Here is an 11,403-nt window from a genome sequence, read left to right on the forward strand (position 1 = left end):
GTTTTTACTACTCCATAGGCCGACCAATCCTTCACATTCACTTCCAAACTGTAGGTGGTCCAGCTCATCTGAACTATCACCCCCAACAAAACTATGGAAATAGTAGATAGCAGGATCCTGAGCTGGCTGCATATGTTGTATGGATTTATAACATTGAGAACCTATGACCTTCTAAATTGACCCCAGTAGCACAAGTTCAGCCTGAATATATCAATTTTACTGTTATCTGTAATTATCTGCATATCTACTGGAGTATATCCGATGGAATGAGCTCTTGTATATTGTAGGTCTTGGTGTGATCAGACTGGTTATTAAAAGTGCACAAGCTACAGCCAATGTAGTGGATTGACATATATAACTATCCATTAAGATAATACGCGTTTCTTACCCTTACCTATGTAGCTAATCTGTAATCTGTCTCTTTAAAGGATTGGCCACATGTAAGAAAGTTTCCATGGTAAGTACAATACCCTGAAAGGATCACCCATATTATACTTGCTCTAGTTAACTTTCCTCTTCTACCTACAACTCCTGTAGTGTCCAATGTCCTGGCAGGTCGAGGGGGTCATTAGCTCTTGTCCTTAACACGTCCTCCAACCAGTGACATGGGATTGTTTCTAGGAAGTCTGTAAAGTGACGGCTGACAGGACACAAGGAAGGGGAAAGTTTTCCGGGCTAAATACAATATGCATGACTATTAGAATATGGTAGTTACCCTCAGGGGTAGTTTAAGATTGCCTTGGGCCATGGGCTGTATGAATATTATAGCCCCTACAAGTTTGGAATTCACATTCTACATATGGTACTAGAATCAAACTTCTTAGAGAATAGAGAATGCATCCATTCTGTCTGCTTTCAAATCTGAAGTTTAAAGACCTTTGGAGGACCGTGAAAGGTCCTGCAATGGCTCTTATGTACATGTGCATTGAGAGCAGGAACATATTACAATGATTTCAAGGGTAAAGGTCCTTTTCAGTATAAAATTTGGTGGGTAGTTTGGGTGCCATGGGCCCCCCAGAAGGCTTGGGCCCCTGGCTAAGGCCCAAATCACCTATATTATAATCCATTGCTGGTTACCCTGGTAAACTTTCTTATTAGTGGCCAACCACTAAAAGACTTGAAACTTAAAGAGAACCTATCATGGCAAATTGCAACTTTATACCTACCTAGAAATGGGTCCAATGAGAAGAATCGACACATCTCATGAAGCAGTGTCATTGGCAGAATCCTCTTTGCATCCTCATCCAGGATCTGGCCTTTTAATTGTTTTTCTATTAATAGAGGTTTTAAAAAAGGAATTAGTCCTTACCGGTAATTCGGTTTCCATAAGTCCACCATGAGGGCCTCACTGGAGGTTGCGTCCCCTTCCTCTGTAGGGACTGGAAATTGAGAGCATTAAATATCCCCTCCCTCAACCTCCCACCAGTGTTTATCAAATAACTACACCAGTATAGGTTCCAACATAACTTTATTTAGTATGTTAAATTTCACATACATAGGTAAAGATCCAGAAAAAGAAAAACACTTTTATATACATGGGAGGGAAATATCAGGGCCGTCATGGTGGACTTATGGAACCCGAATTACCGGTAAGGACCAATTCCTTTTTTCCATATCGTCCCCATGACGGCCCCACTGGAGACATACCAAATTTATGCCCAGTTAGGGAGGGACTACAGCCTGAAGCACTTTTCGGCCGAATGCCAGATCTCTGGAAGCCAAGACATTTAGCTTATAGTGCTTTGCAAATGTGACATTTGTACTCCGTGTAGCGGCTTTGCAGATTTCTTCAATGGATGCACCTCCTCTCTCAGCCCAAGATGTAGACATGGCCCTAGTGGAATGGGCTTTGACTGAGAGAGGTAGTGGAACACCCTTAATTTTATAGCATTCCTTGATGGTATCAGTAATCCAACACCCAATAGTGGCCTTTGAAGCTTTCTTGCCTTTATTCCTTCCTGTAAATTGAATTAATAAATTTAAATCTTTTCTCCAAGAATTGGATGCTTCGAGATACTTAAGAACAGTACGTCTTACATCCAGCAGATGCCACTTTTCTTCAACAGAATTTTTGGGATGATGGCAAAACGTGGTTAAGACTATTTCCTGGTTCCTGGATAGAGACAATTTTTGGTAAAAAAATTCTGTCAAGTCTAAGAGTGATCCTATCTTCTGATACAGATAAATAGGGTTCACAAATAGACAAGGCCTGTAACTCGCCCAGTCTTCTAGCTGATGGCGATTAAAAAGGCGGTTTTTAGTGTCAAAAAACGCATATTACTAGGGTCGATTGGCTCAAAAGGCCCCATAATTAAAGCATCTAGGACTAGAGATAGATCCCACTGAGGGGATGACTCTTTAACAGTAGGACGTAAGCGTGAGCAGGCTTGAAAGAACCTCTTTACCCACCTGTGTTCTGCTAGCGCTGTATCGAAGTAGGCGCTCAGGGCCGAGACCTGGACTTTCAAGGTGCTAGGTCGTAGTCCCTTCTCAAACCCCTCCTGCAGAAAATCAAAAATCTGACAGATATTTGGGGAATCCTGGTTAGGCATATCTTTTGACCACTACACCAAAAGGCAGTAGGGGTGAGTGAAAATCGGGCACACCCACTTCACCCCCACATGCAAAAAGCATGCACCAAAAAAGGAATACAATGTACTGAGTATACTGCAATAACCTTTATTATACACATATAAAAATGTAAAACTTATGTCCCCTATAGACAGCATGGGAACGAGTGGTAGGCAATACAGGAACAACAAACAGACAAAAGCAAAGCTCTCTACCTTAATCAAAGATGCTGATAAATCCCTTTGTACATGCAGACATTAAATCAATACCAGTACATCCACATAAGACAATACAGTATATAGGACCTGGGTAGTGGTAAAGTAAACAATGCCCAGGAAAAGCAAGGGAGGGTAGTAGGTACAAACCACAGGTAGGAGCAGAGAGCAGACAATCTGATTTATGGTCCATGGCATCTTTTAGTTGGGTGGTATCTTCAAATGGTAAATCGTTTTTTTTTTGACCACCTTAGCTATAGGGACGTCAACCTTAGGCACACTATCCCAGATTTTTGTTTCTTCTGGATCAAATAACATACGGTTTTTAAACTCCTTAGGAATTGTTATACGCTTCTCTGGTTCCTTCCATTCATCCTGGATAAGATCCTTCAAGCTTACAATAACAGGAAAAACTCTAACTTTCCTTCTTAATCCACCAAACAATTCATCTACTACAGACCTCTCTTCTATGGTGTCTTCAATATTCAAGGTGTCCCTTAATGCTTTAATCAGCCCATCCAAATCCTCGTTAGGAACAAATATTTGGGGTCATTTGGTATCGATTGCTGCGTCACCATATCCTGTTCTTCCATGTCTAGCTCATAAGAACAAGAGGGCTGTTCATCATCTGAATCCAGACATACAGGGTTCTGCCTGACTTTTTTATGCGGTGGGCTCCTTGATGCCCTAATCTCTTCACGCATAACAACACGCAATTCATCCATAAACGATGATTTTTCCTCTTTTAACACTTTGTCCAAACAATCTTTACATAAACTTTTCTTGTATGCAATATCCAATTTTGTGTTACAAATGTGGCAACGTTTGGATGGTGCCTTCTTAGGTTTTACTTTATCACAAACTTTAGATTTTTCTTTTTCTTTTACAGGGATATCCTTCTCCTGTTGTTAGAAAAAGAAAAAGGAGTATTGCTTATTAGAAGCCGACTCCACACAGCATATAGTGCCAAAACCTATTGGCGTTCAGCTAATGTCCTACTTACAGAGCCCAGGGTTAAGGAGCAGAATTCAGCCTCTTCCATGCTGGGATATTCACTGCTTCACATAGACCTCAGCAGACTTGCAGACTCGGTGGGGACTTTTCTTCACTTACCTTCCGGCGTCTGACGTCATCTTTAATGGCCTGTCTCCTAGGCCGAGACGCTGAGGTCTCTGACGTCACTTCCGGTCTTTGCCCTGTAACCCGGAAGTGACCGAGCGCTTGAAAATGCGCTATGTGCCGGCTGCCGCGGCCCCCCGGGAGGGCCGTAAAGGCTGCCGGCACTGCCCGCTGCCTCCTGCTCGTCCGCAGGAGACCAAATGGCAATCCGGGACCTGGAGACCCCAAGTAGGACTCACGAGGAGGCCGGATGAGGGAAGCCCCGGGGAAACAAGCACCCACGAGAGGTACGAGATTCCACCCCCCCCCCCACCCTGGAGGAGAGAGAGGTTTTTACTCTCAACCTTTCCCTGTAGGGACAGGAAAAACACTGGTGGGAGGTTGAGGGAGGGGCTATTTAATGCTCTCAATTTCCTGTCCCTGTAGAGGAAGGGGAAGCAACCTCCAGTGGGGCCGTCATGGGGACGATATGGAAAATATGCTAATGGACTCCCCAGGGAGTATGTCATTACATTTATTTACGTGGTACTTTCTGCGCAATACACTAAATGTTCAGTACAAACACAGCCTTAGATAACTGATCCATGATTTGGATGCGCCCAATCTGAATACTAACCCAACTATACATAGGCAGCTGTAAGAGTTAATCTCTGATGCATAACCTGATCTTCACATGCTCACCATATACCTCATCTGTATATTGTATCATACATCATTTTATGCATTTGTGAACCACTTTATTCCAACGCTCCTCACTAAAGGTCATTGCTCATAACGAACGATCCAAAAGTCATCCACTCCCAGAAAGTGAGTAACATTGTGTATACACTCACATTCTAATCAACAAAAATGGAAAATTAGTTATTTTTATGAACAGACCGAAAAACTGCAATATTGTCACTTGAGGTAGAAAAGATTTAACCTTTTCAATTTTAGCAATGTTGACAGAAAGTTGTTCAACCGTGAGCTCTAACACTAGAGGAGTTAAATGCATGTCAGCACACATTACCATCCCGAAAGAAATTCTTCTCAAAAGGTCTAAGGAAAATTAAATCATTAGTATAATGAAGATGAGGTGTAGTTATTCACAAAGTCATGGCTATCATGTGCTAATTAAAACTCCTGAGAATTCCTCAAGTGCTTCTTGTCAGAAATCTGATTGGAGCCAATGAAGATGTTCCGAACTGGTTCCTCACTCTGCTATTTTTTCCTTCCACTTTATGAAATTATCAAAATGTTTCTGCATCTCATTTTTCAGGGCCAGAAATAGAAACTGCAGCACAAACTGATCACTGAGGAACAATTTTCCATGTTTCATAACACGCATCCCAAAGTCAACTCACTCATCTGCTCTCTGTAAGCAGTTAAAAGCCGCCAGAGCTTGGCCAATCATATTTATTGACATCAAGTATACTTAGTGCTTAAAAAGAACAGAATGGGCTGGGAGAAAGATTATGGAGCCGTTTTTATGTCTTCCAAGCTGAAAATAGCGATTGATCTAATGTGAACAGAGGGAGCGCGAATATTCACAAGTCGTGGCAGAACAGGAAGGATGTCTAGAACATTTTGTAAGACATCATAAGTATTCTCACATTTTCTTAGAATTACAATGCTTTCAACCCAAGGGTGCCGTCATGTGATTGCGCTTTGACTGCGTTTTAAAGGGAATCAAAGTGCGCAGGAGCCGTCTGATCGGATATGCGCTTCTATACAAACACATGTGATCGGCAACCAGCCCCCAGGTTCTTGTATTGTCTAAATGACACCAGGTGCTGGTCACCGATAGCATGTGCAACATCCCCTGGCAGAGCCTAGCCTTTCTTCCTCGGCTGCAGGCAGCTGGGGCCCAGAGTACTGGAGTGGCTGGCTGATGCAGCCTTGGGCACACTATGGTATGCTTGCTATGGTGGCCGGAGGATGGGCCTACAGCCTGGCAGGTCTCCTTCTATGGCTGGACAGGATGTGTCTATCACAGTAAGAGGCGGGTCGGTGACAATCCATAGTCAGTTCCCTGGTTCCTATCAAGGAGGCAACATGCCAGGAATGTCGCCTATTACCTACTATTGGATAGAAAATGCACCCCAGGAGTTATAAATTGGGAAGCCCCTTTTATAACATGTACCCTTATGCAAAGAATTAATGTCCAAGATGTTGGATCCCTAGTGACCATAAGAGCACTTCAGATGGCTATCCTAATATGCCTTTGGCTAGATGTAGACCAGATACCAGTATAGTAGACTCCGCTTACTGGGCAACTTGTTTTACTTCCCTCGTCATCCAGGACACAATATGATAGAAGTTTTGTGCTATATAAATGCCATCTGTTTATAGGCAGCGTTAGAAAGTAATTAAAGGATTATTATTAAGTACATGGAAAACAACAAGTATTGCCTCTATAAAGGAAATAATAAACAGCTTATCTACTCTGGCTAATGTGAATAGATTGTCTCATCAAGACTGCAGTCCGCTTCTTCATTAGCATGCGCGCCGCTACGCCTACCTTAATGTCCTCAATAAACATACTTCTAAGCGAAACAATATTTCCTGATTATTCCATTCTGAAAATGGATTTATCCCATCATCACATTTAGTGCGTTCACTTTAATGAGTTTATTTTAGTCTTTTTTTTTTCTTTACCTAAATGTTTGCTTATATTTTCCTTTAAATGTAAAAATAAAAAAGCAAAACGGCGGCTAATTAAATGGCGAAAAGTTTTATTTTGCTTTTGTTTGCTAATGGCTAAACGTGTTGTTCTCCAACATTCCCTCTGAGTACAGATGAGAACCTATCATTAAAATGATATTCACTTTTACATGCTTTTCCGTCGCCTCCTTCTGGAATGGGATTCATTTTTGAGGCTTCACTGCTAAATGCAGAATTTATAACAGGGTTTTATCTGCCTGTGATTCTCTGCTGTGTTTACTCATTAGAACAATGAACATCAAAACTTTAATGGAGGGCAACACAAAGTAATCATAGATGTAACGTACACAGTTTGATGTTAACACTATATACTCTAAATGCTTGAGTAAAAAAAAATGACTATATTAAGGCCATACATTACTATGGAGAGGGGTGAGGATGAGCAGCGCTCACCCCCCTCCTCCTCTCCCTGGTGTGTGTGAATATATATTAACACATGTTTTCAATGGAAAACACATATGCGTTTGGGCCAAACTGCTCCACTTGTGTTTTTGATGCATATAAAAATGCGCCAAAAACGCCACGTAAAAATACGTCCACCTGTGCGGCAATATACAGCAAGAGGCCGCGTTCACACGTGGCATTTTGGTTACGTTTTCATTGAATTTTTAAACGCATTACAACAGCTGAGGAGAGGTGATGATGCCTAATGACATTATGATAACATTTGCATTTACAAGGAACATCAGTGCAATTTTAATGCATGCTTTTTGATAACGCATGCCTTAGCATAGCATTACCAAATGTAAACAGTAACGTAATTAGGCAAATCACTTCTCCTCAGCTGTTGTAACGCATTTCAAATGCAATGAAAAAGCAGTCTAAAACGCAACATGTGAACGTGCCCTTAGGGTGCAGTCACAAGTACTGCCAGAGCTGCGTTTACAAACACAGTGCTATGGTACTGTGGTAGGCCTTGGCCCAATCTCGTATGCGTTTGTATGGCAACGCAGTCGATCAGTAACCAGAACACAAGGGTCTCAACACCAATCCTGGTGCAGTTCCATAGAAACGCATATGCGATCGGGCCGAGGCCCAGTCTCGTATCCTAGTGCTGCAGTTATGTGACCACACCCTTAGGCTGCAATTACGTGTGGCGTTTAAATGCAATACAACAACTGAGAAGAGGAGATTTGCTTAATTACATTGCTGTTAACATTTGCGATTACAAAACGCAACCACTACAGCAATTATAAAGAAAATCTGCCATTTGATTTCATACCCTATGAACCAAACATACCTTGAGAATGCTGTAGCTACACTGATGCAGTTTTTCCTCTTACATTAGTTCTGCACTGTACCAGAGAATGATGTAATCACTGTGTTGTGCCTGACAGGCAGAAGTAATCAATCACTGCACCATCCCCCAGGTGCTGTGTAAGAGTGATCCAGCACAGATTGATTAGTCCAGTCTGGACAGTGTCAGATGTGTTTGTGAACTGCAAGCAGCATGCAATCCAGCTTTCCCAAGCTAATGAATGTTATAATTGTTTTTTTTCAGCAAAACCACTCAACTGGTTAAACAAGATATGCTCCTGCATCAGTTTAGCTACAGCATTCTCAAGGTATGGTTGGTTCATAATGCATGAAATCAAATGGTAGGTGTCCTTTAACTTCAATAGGTAATCACAGGAGGAGTCTGTGTGTTGTGTTTGCATTTCCAAATGCAACGCACAGACTCCTCCTGTGATCAGCTATTGAAACACTACTTGTGAACAATGGGGTACATTTACTAAACTTCCCTTAAAGTGCTTTGCCGGTGTATAATGCTGAATGCACTAGATTTATTTATTAAGACTTTGCATGTTAAATCTGGTGCATGTTGAATGAGCGCTGGAACGCCCCCTATTTTTTGTCACCTGATGCCTAGTGCAGCTGCGCCACAAAGTTGTGTCGCATGCGCCAGAAATGTCTCAGCCGTTTGCACTAAAAATAATTAAATAAAATAATACATTAATAGCAAGGTATCAGTTTTTTAAATGGATACCTTAAAGAGTTTTGTTTTAAAAAATAAATCAAACACTTTGCATTCCGTCAGTATCAGTTTCCCATTTCCATTCACACTCGCAGCGAGTGCTGCCTGGATCTCCAGGCCCAAACGCTGCAAACCGGAACTGAACTGAGCATGTCCGTGCAGTTCCAGTTTGCAGCATTCGGACCGGGCCCTAGGGGGTTATTCAGTCACTATAATTTTTTTGTATTACTTTTAAACCCTAGGGCAGTGATGGGGAACCTTTTAGAGACCGAGTGCCCAAACCACAACAAAAACCCATTTATTTATCACAAAGTGACAACACAGCAATTTACAAAGTAACTTATTGCTCCTTGCCCTATCACGGCTTTCAATCGTATCAGCATCCTGAGGAAACCAATATAGTAAGAAGAAGTCGGAGACATTCTGAATATTATTGTAGCTTCCCTCAGGGTCCCTGACACAGGAAGAATTACAGAGCCCAATGATGATCCAGCCCTCTCCACACCTTCTCACTCTGGGTGGCACTAAGGGTGGCACTCCCTGGACTACCTCGGACTGTCTAGTAAACTCTGTGCTGGGGCCATAGGTTTGCACCCACTGCCCTAGGTTGTCTGATCTGATCAATACAATATACTGCAATACAAGCGTAATGCAGTACATTGCTATCCTGGCTGTCATGTAGACTGATGGCTGCCCCCAGATGCAGCAGAAAGATGCTTCCATTGAAGTATTTTACTAAATGCACTTTGCCTTGTGTAGTGTGCTGAGGGCGCCAAATTCAGGATTTCATTTTTCACATTTTTCATTAATCAAGCGCCCCTTACACTTCCCCGATAGAGTGTAGCAGATTTTTTTTGGTGCACCTTTAATACAGGGCTGGCAACATTATTCTGTCAGACTTTGTAAGTTAAATCTGGCGCACGGTCCGACTGGGCACCGGAACGCCCCCTAATTTGTGTCGCATGATGCCTAGTGCAGCTGTGCCACTTCTTAAATACCTGTGCAAGCAGTTTGCACCTAAAAGAAAGTGCAAAGTCCGATGGAAAACTGTCACAAGGACCTTAGTAACTGTGCCCCATTGTGTGTATGGATCGTCTTGAGTCCTATACATTACACGGCTGCTCTATTACATGGCGGATTTTCTGCATGGAAATGCTACAACACATCTGCAGCTAATGCGTAACATTTGTTGCCCCCTAATAATGTGCCCTGTGCCCTGCACACTAGGGGGCGCCCTAGTCCTGCACTGTACAATACTGAAGTTAGACCATTTTCTAATTATTAATCTTATTTGTAAAAAAAAAATCTGTTCATTTTATCATAAGTCACAATTAAACAGTGTAAATGTGACACATAAGAGGCGGCAGCCCCAGCACAGGACTGGCACGTTACCTGTTGCTCCTGCCCCAGGGAGTGCAGGATGAGCCTCCTGGCCTCCAGGACCAGCGGGTGTCCCAGCTCCTCATAGGGCTTGTAGTTGGGGGCATTGTAGCCCTGCTGGCTCAGCTGCCTCTGCCTGCGGCAGTACTTCTCTCTGAACACCTCGTCCCGGGGGCGCTGTGCCCAGCACGTGTAATGTGAGGGGCTCCGGGCCTGCACTTTCAGCCCCTTCTGGCTGGGGACGGGCAGGGGTGTGAGGAGCACATAACTTCTGGGGTCAGTGCCCGGCATGTCCTTCTATCTTCTCTATAGCCCCGGGCAGCGCTGCACAGTTACCCCTGGTTACAGGAACGCTCGGGTCCATCTCATTAGCGAATGGAGGGGGGGGGGTGACATGAGTTACTGAGCTACTTGTAAAGGCAGTGATTTTTATTTGTACCAGTACTAGGACGTGGGCTTTTATACAAAACTACACATAACTACATGTAAACATAATCATATTCTACACTATTGCTGAAGACGGTGAAAAGCTCCCCCTCCTGTAAAGGTAATGGTTCCTTCCAGGTAGTGTAGTAGCTGTGAGAAGAGAGCAGCAGGGCGTGTGCTGGGCGCTGGGGGGCGCTGTGCTGTGGACTCTCTGTATGATGCACCACTAATGGATACAGCGCTCTCTTATCAGTGACTGCAATCCCCTTTGTCCTCCAGGGGTTGTAGGACTAGAAGTACCAGCAGTATGTCCTGACTGCTAGCAATCCATGCTGGAAGCTGCAGCTCTAGGATTGCTGAAAAGCACAGTGTGAACATCACTATAAATAATAGTGTCTGCTGCCACATAACAGTGTAGTGTTCTAAAGTCCTCCAAATAAGCTAAAGGGTTAACACATATAGGTATAATTATGACATCTGGAATAGATTTGCGCTGTATACTGCAGGCTTATAATGTGGATGATGTACACGCTTATTTTTAGAAAAACCCTTCCCTAGCCTGGCACCTAAATTTTTATTACAGTCTTAGAAGGCCCCTTCCACACTCGCGTTGCAGATCACGTCAGAGTCTGATCAGGGTGCGATTAGGGTTTGGTCAGTGAAAAACCTACATTTTGCATCAGAGTTCAGTCAGAGTTTGTTCAGTGTGTCAGTTTTTCATGCACGTTTTCAATGCAATTTCAATGCGTTTTGCATTTTCAAACGCATTGCACTTGCATGTGTCTCACAGTGCAATGCGTTTTTGATGCATCTCCATAAACTTGTTGCATTTTTTCATACATGTGACTTGCGAAAGTAGAGCATGCTCAGATTTAGACGCGCGTTACAAAAAACACAGCTGTGTGCGTGAAATAAAATGCAAGTCTGAAAAAGCCCATTGAGGGCAATGCAAGTTCTGAACGTCAAAAGCACGCGCAGAACACACGCGTGAAAAACACAAGTGTAGAAGGGGCC

General features: G+C 43.0%; 1 protein-coding gene across 2 annotated transcripts in view; it reads right to left on the reverse strand.

The window, feature by feature from the left end:
* Window positions 1–10,322, reverse strand: part of CCDC60 (coiled-coil domain containing 60) — a 109,269-nt gene extending 98,947 nt beyond the window's left edge. For both annotated transcript variants that reach the window (XM_072142286.1, XM_072142275.1), the window contains exon 1: window positions 9,976–10,322. In XM_072142286.1, the coding sequence (XP_071998387.1) occupies window positions 9,976–10,254 (279 nt within the window). In that variant the 5' untranslated portion in view covers window positions 10,255–10,322. The remainder of the gene's footprint in view (window positions 1–9,975) is intronic.
* Between the last annotated feature and the right edge of the window lie 1,081 nt (window positions 10,323–11,403).

This window comes from Engystomops pustulosus, chromosome 1 (genome assembly GCF_040894005.1).
Source record: "Engystomops pustulosus chromosome 1, aEngPut4.maternal, whole genome shotgun sequence".
NCBI lineage: Eukaryota > Metazoa > Chordata > Amphibia > Anura > Leptodactylidae > Engystomops > Engystomops pustulosus.